The following is an 18,292-nucleotide window of genomic DNA, read 5'->3' as shown; positions in this document are numbered from 1 at the left end:
ATAAACCTTGTATGCAGCTTTTTGTCATAAGGACCAACAGTAAGATAACCTACAACTAGATATTTTAAGTTGTTTTAAAGATTTCTTTGTCATATGTTTATATTCGATATCTACCCACAAAAGATGAGACTTCAGAAACGATTGTTGAGAACTTGTTTAGTCTATTTTCTTGCATTCAGTTCAGTGTTCCTTGTTGGGCAAAACAGGCTTATTTCTGTGCATAATAAGTTTGTAAATCCATCAAATTACTAAATTAAATGCAGCGTGCAGAAACGAAAAATCTACAAATCGTCATATTTTAGAGTTTTGGGTCGTCTTCACAGTCAAGTTTTAACCGATAAACGTCAAAACGACCCCAAGGAAGGTTTATCGATGTTGAAAGATAAAACATTTTTCATGGAAATACATTTCATGAGTGAATAACAAATGGCAACTTAAAGAGCAACAGTTTTATTAATAATGTATGCCTTAGAAATACTAGATTCAGATCTTTGTTTTGCAGTGCTTTTATTATTAAGTGATTAAAAGAATATACTTTTATAGAGAACCCCCCCCCCCCTCCATACAGTTCTCAGAGCAATCAAAAAAAAGAGTTTCTTTACTTTACAGTTCTCTATATTTCTTTTACAAAAAGTATAATGAAACACAAAGAAAACAATAGAAATACCAGAAATATCTGGGTTAAAATTCTGAATGGAAATTTTTTAGAGTTTTACATTACATTATTTTCATTGCGGTTTCCTTGCAAAAATGATGTTATTTCATTGTGGTTTCTTAGTAAAACGATTTTTTTCATTGTGGTTTCCTTGGAAAAATCATATTATTGTGGTTTCCCTGCAGAAATGATGTCATTTTCATTGTGGTTTCCTTGCAAAAATGATATTATTGTAGTTTCCTTGGAAAAATGATGCTATTTTCATTGCGATTTCCTTGCAAAAATGATGTTATTTTCATTGCGGTTTCCTTGCAAAAAATGATGCTATTTTCATTATGTTTTCCCTGTAAAAACGATGTTATTTTTATTGTGGTTTCCTTGCAAAAATGATGTTATTTTCAATGTGGGTTCCTTGCAAAAATGACGTTATTTCATTGTGGGTTCCTTGCAAAAATGATATTATTTTCATTGCGGTTTCCTTGTAAAAACGATTTTTTATTGTGGTTTCCTTGCAAAAATAATGTTATTGTGGTTTCCTTGCAAAAATGATGTTATTTTCATTGCGGTTTCCTTGCAAAAATGATGTTATTTTGATTGTATTTTCCTTGCAAAAATGATTTTATTTTCATTGTGGTTTCCCTGTAACAACGATGTTATTTTTATTGTGGTTTCCTTGCAAAAAAAGATATTATTTTCATTGTGGTTTCCTTGCAAAAACGATGTTATTTTTATTGTGGTTTCCCTGCAAAAATGATGATATTTTCATTGTGGTTTCCTTGCAAAAATGATGTTATTGACATTGTGGTTTCCCTGCAAACATAATTCTAAATAGCGTTGTTATTAACATTTTTTTAACGTTGTTCTTTCCTTTAACCGGTTCTCTATCTTTAGAGCCGTACTCGGGTTTAATAAAATAGATGAGCTTTATCTAACTTTAATCCGTTAAACTGATAGTTGATACTAACGCAGCACTTTAATGATCATAATCATTATCCAGATTGAATTGAACCTTAATCTATTTTTCTACAGAATTGTTTTTCCACTTGATAAAATTTCAAGGTGTTTTCTCGTAATGGATGATTAATAAAATTGATATAAATATTTGTTAAAGGTTCACATATTCTTTTTATATGATATTTCTGGAGAAGGACACAATGACAAAAAAAATGATCTGTACTTGGATACACCTAATGCCTTAATAAAGTATCGACTTAAAGGAAGTGTTCGGGAAAAATTAAAAGGGGGTATAGGCTTAGGTCGAAAAATATTCGATTGTGATTGCTGCTAATTTTACTTCTATCTGTTGCGTCTATAAGGAGAAAATTGTTAAAAAATACTCATTCCGAAGAATGTAGCGTCCATACAAATTCAGAAAGCTGCAATATTCTACTCGACTCGCATCGTAAAAAATCAATTAAAATCCAAACAAATCAATCAGATATTACAACCTATAATCATCGATTTTTTTCCTACGCAATCGTATAAAGTTGATACTTTATAATATTTTTTATTTGTTTTGTATATACTGCACTTAAAACGACGATTTTGCCGCGAGGAACTAGGGTTTCTAACGATTTTTTCGTCGAATGAAATTTGCGAAAATGAACGAACGAAACTGACAAAATTCCGCTAAAAAATTTTGCGAATTTCGATATACTTTCGACGAAATTTTCTACCTCATTTTCGTAAATTTTTTTAAATCGATTTTTGCAAAAATATCTTAACGATTAATTTCGCGAAAATGATCGAAAATGTTCGTTTATGTTATCATTTTCGTTGACTGAACTCAGTGATGTTCAATCACAATTTTTGGTTATATATTTCCAATCAAGATTTGCCTAAAGAAGCCAAGCTAAAGACTATGATTTATAATTGATAGATCAAATTAATAGTTGTAGTTTGCAATATTAAATGTTTACATCATCTGGTTGCACAGATATAGGGATTAGAAAATTTGAGTTTATGACAAAAACTCTATTCCTTTACGAGAAGAGTTTAGTTATATAAAACAACTCCTGAACCAAAAAAAGGTCTAGTCTAAAGATGATTAAATTCACGAAATCCGCCAAAAAGAATTAAAAAATTTTAAAATTTTGTTTTTCGGAAACGTAGAAATTTACACTCTACCAGCAAAATGCTTGGTCCTAGCACATTGTAATTGAGAATTTGAAAAATATTTAACATTTATCATTTTCTATATATTTCGCTTTTTTGTTCGTTAAAAGTTTCTAAAAAATCCGCACAGATTTTTAGGAAACATTTTTGAGCAGTAAGTTGTGATTCTGGGATGAATAGGGAATATATTCAGTAATTTTTCTATATGAAAGATGAGAATGGATGAGAGGATGAATGAATCAATGAATGTATTCCTTGTTTTGAACGTAAAGGAAACCTCTTCTCATCCAACTTGTCATCACAGAGAAGAAAGATTTCCAGGCGTCCTCAACCTACAGTTAATATACATCAATTTAAAATTATAAAAAAATCATAATTACTCCCGCTGTTTACCCGCGCTTGCTTGCAAATAACGAGTTTAGCTATTTGCCCTATAAAGTTGACGTACTCAGTTTATAATCTCAAGACCAAGGTTAACCAAGTTCCAAACTTTATGTAGAAATCCCAAAAAATTGTGACGTCACTAAAGGAATTTCTAATGCCATTATGTTTTAGTGAAAATGACTTTTTTAATATTTTATCAGAGAGCATTCAGATTGAAACCTGAACTGGTTTAAAGGGAGTGTCTGGGTAGATATGGTGGTTGAGTTAAGAATGTAGTATAGAGAACTTTTTAGGGTTAATTAGAGACCTATCAAACGTTTATACGGTGCATATTTGCTGAGCAAGATTGCAAATCTTATCTTTAAAATACACATAGATTGTCCATTTTGGAGGGATGATTTTGAAAATCGATTTTTAAAATGTAATGTAAACGAAAAATGTAACAAAAGCTCTAAACAGTAAACTACTCCTACACTCCCTTTAATCCCTTCACTAATTCTCTTCAGTGTAGTTTACCTCTTCACAGTTGTCTAGCTCTAGCAGAGTTTGTCTCATTGCCTGACAAAAATAGTTTTTAAAAAGATTTAAAATTTTTATTCAAAAGTATATACTTTCAGTGTCCGAATTTAAAATTTAAGCCGCGTCTCAAATCCACCAAAAACCAGTTTCAATTTAGCGCCGGCCGCGGCTCAAAATTCGGCCTCAGTTTACTTTTCACATCTTAAACTTAAAATCGTTAGTCGTTTGCCTTGAATATTTTAGCCTTCATTCTAAAAACTAATCAATTTAGAAATGGTTTAAGTTTCAAGGACTACCAAACTGTAAGAAAAAAGTTTACAAAAAAGTCCGAGAATAAGTCATAAATTAAATCTAGATTAGAAATTATTTTAAATCAGTTCAATTGAAGGAAAAGTTGAAAAGTAATTAAAATGATTAAACAAATATTAACAAACAGTTGTGAGCCATGAAAAACATTTTCAAGAAAAAAGAATCAACTTAAACTTAAAACTAATCCTTTTCTTTGAAACTAGATTAAAGAGAGACCATCAAATGAAGGTTTAAAGGAAAACTAGATAACAAGGTTTCTTGAAGGAAAATTTAAGTATCTTGGTTATTAAACATCTGTATTGTCGGAATTTAAAAAATATTAAGAGCTTTCAGTCTAAAACTCTATTTTAATGATCGAGGAGTGAATATCTTTAGGTTCTACAATCTACATCTTAGATAGATTTATCTAACATCTACATTTAGATTTTCAGAGATCGTAGAAAGGCAATTTTTTACTTCCTTCAAATAATTGCAATACGGAAAGACGAACCTTACTATTTTTTGATTTGATAACAGGAAGAAAAGCATTTGTATTCGTTTTCTTAAACCTTTTATCTAAAAAATAAATTGCATGTCAGCATATTAAGTTCTAAATAAAAGAAAACTTGGTCTCGTTCCTTCTATTTATGAACTTTCACGTCAGCTCTTTTGCATTTTTTTTTGAGGCAAAAAAAAACTTTTATATTTAGCGGAAAATTTTAGGAAATGGTTAGTTTATTCGAATACAACAGCGTATGTTTGTGCGCTCACAATGCCCTAAAGAAAAGCGTTATTTATTTTGCCCTGAAGGTCTGCACTAGGGTGGTTTTTTCTGCCCCATTCTTAGCAAACTTTTACGTCAACCATCTTTATATATGGCTGTGGGATTGAACGCATTTTCTCAAACGCATATTCAAGTTATTCTATAGAAAAAAGTAGTGATGTAATAAAACAAGTGTTTGGGATTTCTATAGGAATTATTTTTATTCACATAAAATCTACATCTTGAAATTTTCAATAGAAAAATACTTACAGTCGCAAATGCAATTCCAAGGAGTCCCATTAGTCTTGGGTTAGCGCCGTAACGGAAATGTTTCTCTCCAAGTTGGAATGCAAACTTGTAGAAACTGTAGTAGTTCTAAATATAGAGTAGATACATTGTAGAAACTGTAGTAGTTCTAAATATAGAGTAGATACATTGTATATATATTTATCATTTATATTTGTCTAAAGCAAAATTACATTAAACAATATAAAAGTTTACAAACTAATACTCTTTTCTCTGGATATCGCATTTTAAAATTGACAGGGTTTGCCAAAAAANTAGTTCTAAATATAGAGTAGATACATTGTAGAAACTGTAGTAGTTCTAAATATAGAGTAGATACATTGTAGAAACTGTAGTAGTTCTAAATATAGAGTAGATACATTGTAGAAACTGTAGTAGTTCTAAATATAGAGTAGATACATTGTAGAAACTGTAGTAGTTCTAAATATAGAGTAGATACATTGTAGAAACTGTAGTAGTTCTAAATATAGAGTAGATACATTGTAGAAACTGTAGTAGTTCTATATATAGAGTAGAACTAATAATGATAAAAGTAAAAATAATATTTAAGAAAAAAAAATAATGATAAAATCAATTTTGGTATCCTTATCAATTTTTGGGTTAAAGAATATCTATCTAAATCTATTTATATAAATACATATAGTTTCATAAAAATACAAATTGATAATGAAGAGAAAACAAGAATGTTTATTGTAACATATTTTCTTTTTTTTCTTACAAACATTCATATTATTATTCAATGCATATTCAGGAAGGTTTAAAATACAGCTAAAAAAAACAACTAGAGAACCACTATGCCACATATTGAATCGCCGAAGGAGATATAGAAATGAATTGTGTTTTTGCCACAAACTTTTCCATTACCCATATCTTTTCAACCTGGTGGTGTAAACCTTTAATATTTCGAACTTGGACTATTTTATCTATCAGAATTCATAGTTTGACATTGGGTTGAAAAAAAAATCAGAGTTTGCGGCAAAACCTCATTTCCTTTATAATTCAGTTCCAACTCAGGCAATTAATATATGATTTAAATAACTCATGACAAATAATTCATTTTTTAACCGACGTGATTTCACTTAAAAAGTGATTTGCTCAATTTTCAGGATTAAACAATTTTTAAGCCATAATAACGACTATATCTTCTACATTTCTTTATTTGAAACATGTTTAAAAGGTACCAGTGTGAATCAGAGGGCCCCCTATATATTTCTAAATATCATCCTTACCTTTGGATCCTCGCCTTTCATTTTTGACATGTCTCGTATAATGAGTCCGACTATACCCAGTATTCTGCAGTACACACAATTCAATACTCAAACAATATTAGATATTATTACTCTATGTAAGGGGAGTGTTTATCTTGCTTCAAAATTTAAACTGGGGTTATGTCTTATCTTGCTTTACCTCTGCAACTATGTGCCACCTTTTTATTCTTCTTATTTTTAAGAAATTGCAATTATCAGCAATGCCAATGCGCATTGTGCCTTACACAATTAATGCACGATATGCAATTCATTGAACAAATTTAAAATCAACGAGCCAGTTTTTTTTTATAATTCTTGAACAAATCTAGAATTTTCGTGAACTAAAAATTAAACCTAATTTTTATTTTCTATTTTAGGGCATTATGCATCTAATTCTAAAGCGTAATATGAGTAAATTTTATTATAAAATTAAAAACTAAAATAAGAAAAGATTCTTTAATCTACATAAATATAGAGCATTGTGTTAAGTCAATGAGTTCTTAAAGCCTCCTCTCTCCTAATCCTAATCCTAATTTCGTAGAACTGAAACAGAGAACTCATATTCTTGAAATATATGTAGAGGCACGAAAATAATATCATAAAAGAATCTGAATTGAGAAGACGGGGGCGGGGGTGGGATGATGTGTGGGGGGGAGGGTGCTTAAGGTGTGAATTATTTTCCTTATTGAATGATCTCGGAGTATCTCCGTAAACTTCTCCTCATCTCCTAAACAAGAAATAAAAAAGTAAAAATAAAAATATTTAAAAATATTTTTTTGAAAATTTTATCGGATTTGAGTTTGACTGAAATTTTTGTGTGCAATTCCTACGGGTTGAAAAAGAAATCGCCAAATCAGGTTTTTAAGAATATTTGAAAAATTAAGCTTTTTGACTCCCTGAGATTTTAGCCGGGAGAAAAGTTTCAAACATTTATTTGTTCCGACATCAATTTATTCTATTTTTTACTTGGTGTAGCTGCATACATTTAGGGAATAATTTGTCAAAGGGAGAAAACGACCGCTGAAGAACGGGGTCCGGGTACTTCCATTATCTTTTTTTTTCTTTTTTTGGTTCAATCAGAGAAGTTTTTAGCTTTTTATGATCAGAGAAAGCTATATCTGGTCTAGACCACTGCTGTATTGAATGGCTTAATTAACTTGTTTTTTAGTCCTAAGGACAATTTTACTGAGTCCAAGAAATCTTTAGTTGGTTCAGGTCCATGGAAGCTAGAAATGCTGGATTTAGTAGATCAACTAGAACAAAAAAATCCATTTTTGCCCCAAGAAAGCTTTATTTGGGCTAAAAAATGGTTTTATTTGGCGCATACATTCAATTGGTAAGTTCATTTTGGTCCATAAAAAGATTTTTAGTGCCAGGAATGTTGTTTGGGTGACCATGACAGCTGTATTTGCTATAAAATCGATCTATCTTCTCAAGGAAAACTGCATTGGTCTCAAAGTTTATTTGGTTCAAGAAAGCTTTATTTGTTGCAAAAAGAATGGGTCAAAGAAGGCTATATTATGCCCAAGAAAGTTATATAGAATGACAGAAAGCTTATTTGGTCAAGAGAGCTTTCTTGGCATTTTGGTTCAAAAAAGCTTTTCTTAAGTTATTATTGGTCAAAAAGGGCTCGAAAATCTGAGCTTACTGGGACAAGAACGGTATGTTAAATCAGCGTGATCTGGTCCAAATAAAGCTTGCAATTCTCACTTTACACCACTTTAGTCACAAACTGAGATTTTCTTAACCCTGTATCTTTACATTCCGATGCGGCGAAGACCTTTGATATTTCAACTATAACTTATCTTATAGGGATTAGAAAACTTGAGTGTCTGGCAAAAACTTAACTTCTTTAGGGAGAAAATTTAGCAAAGGCACTGTAAAAGAAAAATGAATGGGGGTACGGGATGAAACCTGAGAATCTCAGGAGTTGAACGATACATATAAAATATCTATCTGATGTTCCTGTCTCGAGAAATTGATATAAAACTGTGTCAAATTTATACGAAGATTAATATATATGCAATTTTATATAAAAGTTGTAGTATTTAACAGATAATATTCAACAAATACGCAACCAATCTGAAAACGACGATATCCCACAGAAGCGTAAGAATCTCAGGTTTACTTTTTATTTTGTATTTTTTTAATAGATATAATTGATAATATAATTACGTATAGTCCGTAAAGTCCATATTACGTCACCAGAACTTCAGCCAATGGGAGTGCAGCATCGTTGTCAAGTGATACAGATAAAAATCACGTGACCAGTGTCTTATATCGTTTCTGGTTTCATTCTATAGCCCCTTTCATTTTTCCTTTACAGTCCCTTTAATTTGTTCTTTTGGGAAAAAATATGAAAGATGTGAGTACCACAAAAAAAACTGTCCTGTATAAATGGTTTACTTACATTACTGCAGAGTACGAACACAATATACAATACTTCACAATAATTTGAATTTGATTCATGCTGGGTATTACTTATAACACGGGGCAAGGAATATAATAGGAACTTCCATAAAATAGTGTGTACTGCAGTTTATGGGAGGGATTGCCCGAGCCAAAAAACTTAAAACAGGATATCGTGTTGAAACCCAGTATCGGAAAACCCGGGTTTCACAAATGGGATACGTCGTGTTGATTCCCAGTATCGGAAAACCCGGGTTTCATAAATGGGGTACGGATATTTAGTTAATTTCGATATATTTTTTTAAGAATTTTTTTCTTCATTTGGTTAGTTTTATTTTCTCTTTTTATTTTCTATTTCTTGAAGTAAATCTACGCAAATGTACAGATCCCAAAAAGGAAACTCAGAAGTTTTGTTTAACGATAATCTTCTATATTTCCGGCTCTGAACAGCACTGAGAGAGTTTACATTCCCTCTGCAGTACACATTATTTATGAGAGTTCCTAATATATTTCTTAAATGGTTTGGGATGGGTTGGGATGGACTGGGACGGGTTGGGATGGGTTGGGACGGGTTGGGATGGGTTGGAATGGGTTGGGATGGGTTGAGATGGGTTGGGATGGAATGGGACGGGTTTGGATGGGTTGTGGTGGGTTGGGATGGGTTGGAATGGGTTGGGATGGGCTTAAGATGGGGTCGGATGAGTTGGGATGGGTTGGGATGGGTTGGGACGGGTTAGGGTCGCCAGTCGGGGAAGGTCAAAACTCGTGCAGAAAAAGATTAAAGCGTTCGTAACCTTTGGTGCGATAATCTCTCTGTCATTACACATTAAAAACGACATTTAATGAATATCACTTTTAGAATAAACCCTAATATTCTGTTCGGAATCATTAACGGAATGTTATGGTTTCAAAAATAATTTTATATCATAACAATCTTTTAAATCTTGAAAGGCTAAATCGGTGAGATCAATTTTACAACATAAATCTTTATAAATAAGATAAACAATGAAATTCAAAACAAATGATTGCTATCTGTTTATTTTTGTTAAACCATAAGTTGGGTCTGTCCTAGAGAACACTTTCTAGGACCCCCGGCCCCCCCCCCTTCGGGTGCCCAGTTATGACCAATATTATTTTTCAACAAAATTAAAGCTTTGTATCGTTTTAGGGTTAGGTCAGGTTAAGACAATTTGTGGGCCGAGCGCTGCGGCTAAGACAAGCAAGGGGGCCGAGCGCCGTGACTTGGACCAAAAAGCATTCTCTGGGAAATTAACCATAAGTTTCTTTTAACACATTTCGTACTATTTGATGTTTTGACGCGCCGAAGATTTTTTGTTGTTGTTGAAAATTACTATTGTTAATATTTTTTAACAATTAATGTTTTAACAGTTTTTTCTGTGTCATAATCCCTTTTTAAAAATTCTAAATTCCTCTATTTTCTAGAATTTAAAGATTTTTAGGATTAAAAAAAATAAAAAGGTGGGCATTATTCAAAAGAAAGCCTAACATTTTTTTTTCGAAATATAGAATTTATCAAAAGTGTTACGAGATCAGAAACACATTGTTTTAAATTACATTATTAAGTATAAACATTTTTATTAGATATCTTTATATTTTACAACAAAAAGTTTATAATTTCGATATTCCGATCAAAATGTTCAGGTTCCATCTAACAGATTAGGTTTTGTGGGAAGGATGGGGGGGAGATATATATATCTAACACAATAATAACATTCAACAACATTCAATATTTATTTATAACAATAATATTTACCCGTGTTTCCTCCATATTTATCTAAAACCAATTTGTTAGTATAAAAATACAATTATTTTTCTACTCGACAACTCTAGAAGGATAGTCAATAAATGAGAAGAGGGGGGGGGAAGGGGGGGGCAAGGACTGTTTTAAAATTAAAAACCATTGCTATTTATCAATTTAAAATTTAATAAATTATTGTTTTATTTGGGGGAAAAACGTAAAATAGTAAGGAAAGCACTAGTATCTAAAGCATTTGAGACAGAAATAATCTTTTTTGGAGTTATTCTTAAAAATTTTAGTTATAAATGTTTAGGACATAGAATTTCTTCTGGAAGTTTTTGGGCTTAGGCCTATCAACCCTCATACTTCTAAAATTTAATGTCCTAGAGGTCGTTCTGCAGATCTGTACATTTAAAAAAGAATATTAACATTTGTGTAAATTAGGGTAAAAAAGTACCGCAGCTATGTTTGTATTGGTGGAATATGCCGAAACGAGAATGAATATTGATATAAATCTACACAACACAGTATACATTATACAGTATACTTACTACCAATAGAATAATATCATTTCAATATGAAAGAAAAAGGGCATACACAAGTATTATTATGTAGATTTAAGATCAGAATCCTACTTTTTTCTTCCTCTATATTAATCCCTTAACTAAACCTAGTGTATTCTCTGGGGAGTATTCTGCAGTAATCTTATGTAGAAGGATAATTAGAGGGATAATTGGATTATAAATATTCACATCTCTTCTCGCCTTCTCAGAAAATCCAAGAATACAAATCTATTATTACAGTACTCCATTATTCTTTTTCATGTAAGTTTTCACTACTATTGGATAAAAATTCAAGACTAAGGAACTGAGTTTTTGCCACAAACTCAAATATTCTTATCCCTATATCTTGGGAACTCAATGTCGTAGACCTTAGATATTTCAAACTATTAATTCTGTTAGATCAAATAATCTAAGTTTGAAATATCAAAGGTTTATACCCACTGGTTGCAGAAATATAGAAATTAGAAAATTTGAGGTTGTGGCAAAAACTCAATTCCTTCAGAAAAAAAACGGAACACTTGCCACAATCTCTGATTATATAATCCCTATATCTTTGCAACCTGATGGTGCACACCTTTAAAATTCTAAGCTGAGACTACTATATCTAACAGAATCAATATTTTGAACGACAATTACTTTCAAAGATATTTAAGATAAAAAATTATAATTTGAAACAAATGTTACGAATGTTGCGACCTCCTAAGCAAGAGGAGTTAAAATTGAAAACATATTATATTTCAATCTAATTTATTCTAGTTTGGCGTGATTAAAACCTTAATGTGATGTTAAATTAAATGATGGTTTGGCGTGATTAAAACATTAATGTGATGTTAAATTAAATGATGGTTTGGCGTGATTGAAACCTTAATGTGATGTTAAATTAAATGATGGTTTGGCGTGATTAAAACTTAATGTGATGTTAAATTAAATGATGGTTTGGCGTGATTAAAACATTAATGTGATGTTAAATTAAATGATGGTTTGGCGTGATTGAAACCTTAATGTGATGTTAAATTAAATGATGGTTTGGCGTGATTAAAACCTTAATGTGATGTTAATTTAAATGATGGTTTGGCGTGATTAAAACCTTAATGTGATGTTAAATTAAATGATTGGACGGATAATATAATTATCTTGACACAACAACTAGGAAATAAATCAAAGAAACTAACAAAGAATTGTAAGCAAGATCCTATAGATTTGTAGCCTACTCCGGTTCATTTGAAGTACCCGCCAGACTTTTAAGCAGATAGAGCAAACTGTGTACAGTACACATACGGCACAGTAGACTAAATGATTCCCGTGTCACTTCTTCCACTCTTGTTTATTGGTCCTAACTCCTACAGGGGGTTCTGGGCTTTTTGTGAAATTTTTGTTGCATTTTTAATTTAATTCAATAGCTAAGGTTTAGAAAACATTATTACACAAGTTAAATTAGAAGAGTTAGACAAAAACAAAACTTAAAAAACAACATTGAGTTTTTAAAGAACCAAGTCATTTTTTTCACATTGAAGTGTTGCCAATTAAATCTTTTTTTTGAATCAAAAATTTGTCAAATTAAAAAAAAATTTCTGCATTCTATAACAAAAAATAATATTATCAAACGACTTCAATTCAACAACAGTCAACACAAAGTGACAAAGGTTCTATTTATTTAATGAGAATAATTATTTATCAGGCAAACAGATTAATCTTAAAGGGACTGTAGAGTATTTTCAAGTGACCCTCAATGCAAAGATGGCATACCCGATTCACATAGGTACCCTTTAAACCTTTATCTTATCAATAACGTGATATTGTCTGTCTAATAGTTTGGTTGAATTCTGACAATCAACTCCATTGTATTTGTTGGCAGAAATCCGCAAGTCACTTTTATAGTAAAAATGGACACCTCCATCATTCTTGACCAGATCAAGCTTTTAAGAGAACCCTTGTTATTTGGACTTTCCACTAAATATATATTTCAGTTTTTAAACGTCACATTTCATTAAAAAAGAATTATACAAAACAAAATGTTTCACGCCTCATGACGATCTTATATATATATGGAGGGTCACTTGAAATTACGTTTACAGTCCTTTTAGCCATTTTATTAGACCCCCCCCCTCCCTCCCTATTCCCAATCTCCCCCCTCTCTCATATTCATAAAATATTATGCTTTATCAACGATCTCGATATGTACATAAACATATAATTTAATACATATTAAAGCACTATGTAGTATGTACAGCAGGAATTAGTTAAAGATTTAATGTTTAAAGGGACTGTAAGCGAAATTTCAACTGATCCTACATATAAAGATGGTAATGCCCAATTTACAACGGTACCCTTAAAAGCTTTGTCTGATCAAGTATAAATTAGATATCCATGTTTTGTTTTAAACTGTTTACTTTCTTTTGTGGTTTCTATGCAAAAATGACTTGCGGGTTTCTTGCTGTTAAGAAAAAAAGTAGGAAAATGAACGTTATCTTTCACATTTGTTAAGATTAAGTCTTCAAAGATACCGTTGTAAGTTTGGAATTTTCATCTTTGCATGAAGTACCACTTGAAATTACGCTAAAAGTCTCTTTAACTTACTTGGATCAACTTGGTTTAGTTTAGGGAAGAATTGTACAGCTTGAGGACTCAGCTGAAACAGTTCATTGAAGGCACTCACCCCGACCTAAACATTTCAAACATACAATACATTGAAGGCACTCACCCCAACCTAAACATTTCAAACATACAATACATTGAAGGCACTCACCCCGACCTAAACATTTCAAACATACAATACATTGAAGGCACTCGCCCCGACCTAAACATTTCAAACATTCAATACATTGAAGGCACTCACCCCGACCTAAACATTTCAAACATACAATACATTGAAGGCACTCACCCCGACCTAAACATTTCAAACATACAATACATTGAAGGCACTCACCCCGACCTAAAAATTTCAAACATACAATACATTGAAGGCACTCACCCCGACCTAAACATTTCAAACATACAATACATTATACATATATGTATCAATTTAGCTTGTTGTCGGGGTGTTTGTCTGTTTGTTTGTATTCATTAAAATTCAAAACGGCTGAACTGATCGGACCCAAATGTTGTGCGGGACCTCACGTGACCCCAGGGAAGGTTTATCAATGATCAAAATTAAAAAAAATTTGTGTTGTTTAAAGTGTTTTATTTTTGTAAAATTTTAAAAATGCGCGAAGAAAATTATGAAATCCGCAAACGTTGAAATAGAAGATGGGCGCGAAGCGCTCTAAAAATTTGCTAAAAAGAGACAAGCAAAATTTATTTATAGATGGTGGATTGAATGAGATTGCTTAGAAATTCCTTCCATCAACTTCACAAGGAATTCTATGAAATATCCGAAGACGGAATTTTTGAAATGTACATAAAAAGAAATTCCAGTTTCGAAATAGAGTTTATTTACTGATGTTGAAGTATTACATTTGATTAACAAATCATGATGTTCGCCAAAAAATCAAAACTGGGTTTGATGCCAAGATTTTTTTTGTAAATTTTTCAATTTGTAAGTTTCAGACTCATAGATAAATACTTTGTTGATAATTTTATTTACACAATTCTATCTAGCAAAGCCTAGGAAAGCAGCTGGTCAACTAGTAGAAAAACTTTAAATATCATGGTCTTAGTCTTAAATCCGTGAATTCTTAAGTTTTTATCTGCCAAAGTTAGCATTTCATTTAACATAAACTTTGTGGTTGAGCCATCAACGTTAAGATCTAGGAATCTTAAGCTTATCCGGAGATACAACACAAACTTTTATCCTCAGGGGATTTATTTGGATCTACAACAGAATTGATTACACATCTAATTCATTCAAAGGATTTTTATCTATTTCAAGGATTGCACTCTAGTCTAAACTCTGCGAAATATTGATTGCACTCTAATCTAATCCATTAAAAGGATTGATTGCACTCTAACCTAATCCATTAAAAGGATTGATTACACTCTAGTCTAAACTCTGCAAAGGATTGATTGCACTCTAGTCTAAACTCTGCAAAGGATTGATTGCACTCTAATCTAATCCATTAAAAGGATTGATTGCACTCTAACCTAATCCATTAAAAGGATTGATTACACTCTAGTTTAAACTCTTCAAAGAATAGATTGCACTCTAGTCTCATCCATTAAAAGAATTGATTGCACTCTTGTCTAAACTCTTCAAAGGATAAATTACACTCTAGTCTAAACTCTTCAAAGGATTGGTTGCACTCTAGTCTTATCCATTAAAAGGATTGATTAAACTCTAACCTAATCCATTAAAAGGATTGATTGCACTCTAGTCTAAACTCTACAAAGGATTGATTGCACTCTAATCTAATCCATTTAAAGGATTGATTGCACTCTTGTCTAAACTCTTCAAAGGATAAATTACACTCTAGTCTAAACTCTTCAAAGGATAGATTGCACTCTAGTCTTATCCATTAAAAGGATTAATTGCACTCTAGTCTAATCCATTAAAAGGATTGATTACACTCTAGTCTAAACTCTTCAAAGGATAGATTACACGAAAGTAAAAGAATAGAGGTATAGAGATAGATCTAATCTAATTATTCTTGAAGGAAATGGATACTGTTGATTTAAGAAATATTTCATACATTTGAGACTTTATCTTGGAGGAGCTCCCAGGAGAATACCAACAGAAGTCTTTCAGGTTCCGTCAAACTCTGGATATCAACCTGAAAACGACAGTCAGAAATCCGAACATTTATTATTTACCCAACCCTCCTCTGTGTTTTTTTTCGTGTTTACTTAAACGGTCTAAAAACGCTAAAATTTCATAGCTTTTCTTTTGCAATCAATTTTTTTAGATGCAAAGGGTCGGGTGGAGAACGGTTAAATAATAACATACAACAACAAGTGTCACATGTTAATATTGGTTAAAAGTAAAAGTAAGTATTTTCTAATGTACTTTTTGAAAACATTTTTGCAGCCTCCCTTTCACCCTAACCATAAATCTTAAAGGTCTAATTTTTCTAATTTTTCCCCTTTCTCAACACCTGGGGGGGGGGGACACCACCTCCTATCTATATTGGACAAAAATAGCCCAAACAGGATAGTGTTAAAGGGAGTGTTCGCGAAAAATTAAAGGGGTAAAGGCTTACGGCGAAAATAATCGATGGTGATCCCTACTAATCTCACTTATCTGTTGCGTCTATAAAGAGAAAATTGTTAAAAAAGCCTATTAACGAAGAACGTAGCGTCCATACAAATTCAGAAAGATGCAACATGCAATTATGAAATATCAACTTTATATGAATGCGTCGAAAAATTATCGATGATTGTAAGTTGTAATATCTGAATGATTTGTTTGGAATTAAATAGATTTTTTTACGATCCGAGTCGTATGTTGCAACTTTCTGAATTTGTATGGACGCTACGTTTTTGGTATGAGTAGTTTTGAACAAATTTCTCCTTATAGACGCAACATATAGAAGTAAGATTAGTAGCGATCACCATCGATAGTTTTTTCCGTAAGCCTATACTCCCTTTAATTTTATGAATTTTGTTTTTAGAGGCGTTTACAAAGGGATAAGTGAAAACCGTGAATGTCAAAAAAGTAAAGGCCTTCCGCCGGTCTTTTAAGCTCTCAATTCAAATCCTTCCTCAATCTTTAACTTTGAATCGGTGGTTCAACGTATCTGAGTTTTTGCCACAAACTCCGATTGTTTAATCCCTAGATGTCGTTTACCTTTTATATTTCTCAAACTGTAAATTTTTATAGATCAAAAAGTCTAAGTTTGAAATATCAATTAATGCTATCTGGTTGCAAAAATTGAAGTTTGAGGCAAACTCAGTTCATTTGAACCATAGAGTAATAAACCGAAGAGGTGAAGCTTAGCTCAGATGTACACAACCGACCTGTCTATTAATTAATTAATAGATTGGTCGGTTGTGTACATCACGATATGTTTACGTATCTAACGTTGTTTACTTGTTTATAGAGCGATCGTATTTCTAAGGAGTGGTTTAATGTAGATAATTGAATATTAGTATTGATAATTAGATAGACACTTAATATGGATTGTAAACACAGGATTGTATACTGCAGTACATTCAAATTCAGTTGTTTGTTTATTTCAATACAATATTTTTTGACAGAATTTTTTGCTAATAAATTGAAAACCTACAAATTTGAAAATTGTCAAATGTTTGCAGTCAACATCATCGAATTCTCTTTAAATAAAAAAGAAAATCTAATAATTGGTCAATTCCATAAAATCCCCCTTTAGAAATACGATCGCTCTATATACAAGTGTACAACGTTAGATACGTAAACATATCGTGATGTACACAACCGACCTGTCTATTAATTAATTAATAGACAGGTCGGTTGTGTACAATTTTTAAAGATAAACCTGAGTAGGGCCGGTAGCTGGACTATCCTCAGATCTAAAAAAACTTATTTTTCACAATTTTATACTTTTCATGTCATTCATATTTTTTATACAAATAAGATTTAAATACGTCACAGAGGGTAGGAAAAACTTTAGAGAAAACATTGTTAATAATAAAGTGAAATTAAATATTTAAAACTTTTCTTTACTGCGTGGTAGATTTACCCAGAATTACTCATATTTTTTGTGCTTTTAATATATTATATTCATGATATCTTACAACTTCTTGACTTGATTTTTTAAAATCTTTTATCTGAAGACTACAAAACTTTTCGAACTGAGTTTATAAAAGGTTTCTAAAACATGTTTGGTTCAGCTTTGACATTTTGTTTATCGAGGCCTACAGGCCTAGTAACTATTTAAAGTCAGACGAGTCTGAAAAGTTGGTTATACATATTTTGACTCAATTCTTTGTGACATGAGAACCTTCCCATTTAAAATAAAAAGAATATTGTTAAAACTCTTTTTATGTAATTTGTGAAAAATTTTCCTGTCATTATTATCCTCAGTCTCATAATAATCCAAATCCTCATCATACTCCTCCTCTTCCCACCATTCCTCCTTCTCCTCCACCCCCTTCTCCTCATCCTTCTCCTCCACCCCCTTCTCCTCATCCTTCTCCTGTTCTACCGGCTTGTGTAAGTGTCTCTTATGTGCCTGTACCTCCTCTCTCTCTCCTTCTCCATTTTCTTTCAGACACTCCTTTTCTCCTGGTTCTACTGATTTTTCGGATTTCCCTGAATCTCCTAAAGGAATTGACTCTTTGCCACAAACTCTGATTTTCTAACCCCAATATCTTTGGAACCCAATGTCGTAAACCTTTGATATTTTTTTATCTAACAAAAGATATAGTTTGAAA

General features: G+C 31.8%; 1 protein-coding gene across 4 annotated transcripts in view; it reads right to left on the bottom strand.

Annotated features, from left to right (window-relative positions):
• The window catches only part of LOC111700587 (uncharacterized), a 32,751-nt gene that overhangs the window by 5,278 nt on the left and 9,181 nt on the right, over positions 1 to 18,292 (bottom strand). For 2 of the 4 annotated variants that reach the window (XR_002765011.1, XM_023471552.1), the window contains exons 3-12: positions 17,924 to 18,179; positions 17,395 to 17,428; positions 15,634 to 15,714; positions 13,586 to 13,670; positions 10,461 to 10,481; positions 6,959 to 7,004; positions 6,260 to 6,323; positions 4,995 to 5,099; positions 3,671 to 3,712; positions 3,025 to 3,102 (exon numbers count right to left, since the gene is read on the bottom strand). Coding sequence is in view for 3 of the 4 variants with exons in the window: in XM_023471552.1 (XP_023327320.1) it covers positions 3,025 to 3,102; positions 3,671 to 3,712; positions 4,995 to 5,099; positions 6,260 to 6,323; positions 6,959 to 7,004; positions 10,461 to 10,481; positions 13,586 to 13,670; positions 15,634 to 15,714; positions 17,395 to 17,428; positions 17,924 to 18,179 (812 nt within the window). In the remaining variant the exon portion in view is untranslated. The remainder of the gene's footprint in view (positions 1 to 3,024; positions 3,103 to 3,670; positions 3,713 to 4,994; positions 5,100 to 6,259; positions 6,324 to 6,958; positions 7,005 to 10,460; positions 10,482 to 13,585; positions 13,671 to 15,633; positions 15,715 to 17,394; positions 17,429 to 17,923; positions 18,180 to 18,292) is intronic. The other 2 variants (XM_023471553.1, XM_023471554.1) reach the window with 2 other exon arrangements.

This window comes from Eurytemora carolleeae, unplaced genomic scaffold (assembly GCF_000591075.1).
Source record: "Eurytemora carolleeae unplaced genomic scaffold, Eaff_2.0 scaffold303, whole genome shotgun sequence".
NCBI lineage: Eukaryota > Metazoa > Arthropoda > Copepoda > Calanoida > Temoridae > Eurytemora > Eurytemora carolleeae.
Note: the sequence above shows the minus strand (reverse complement) of the source record. Positions and strands in the feature narration are given on the sequence as shown.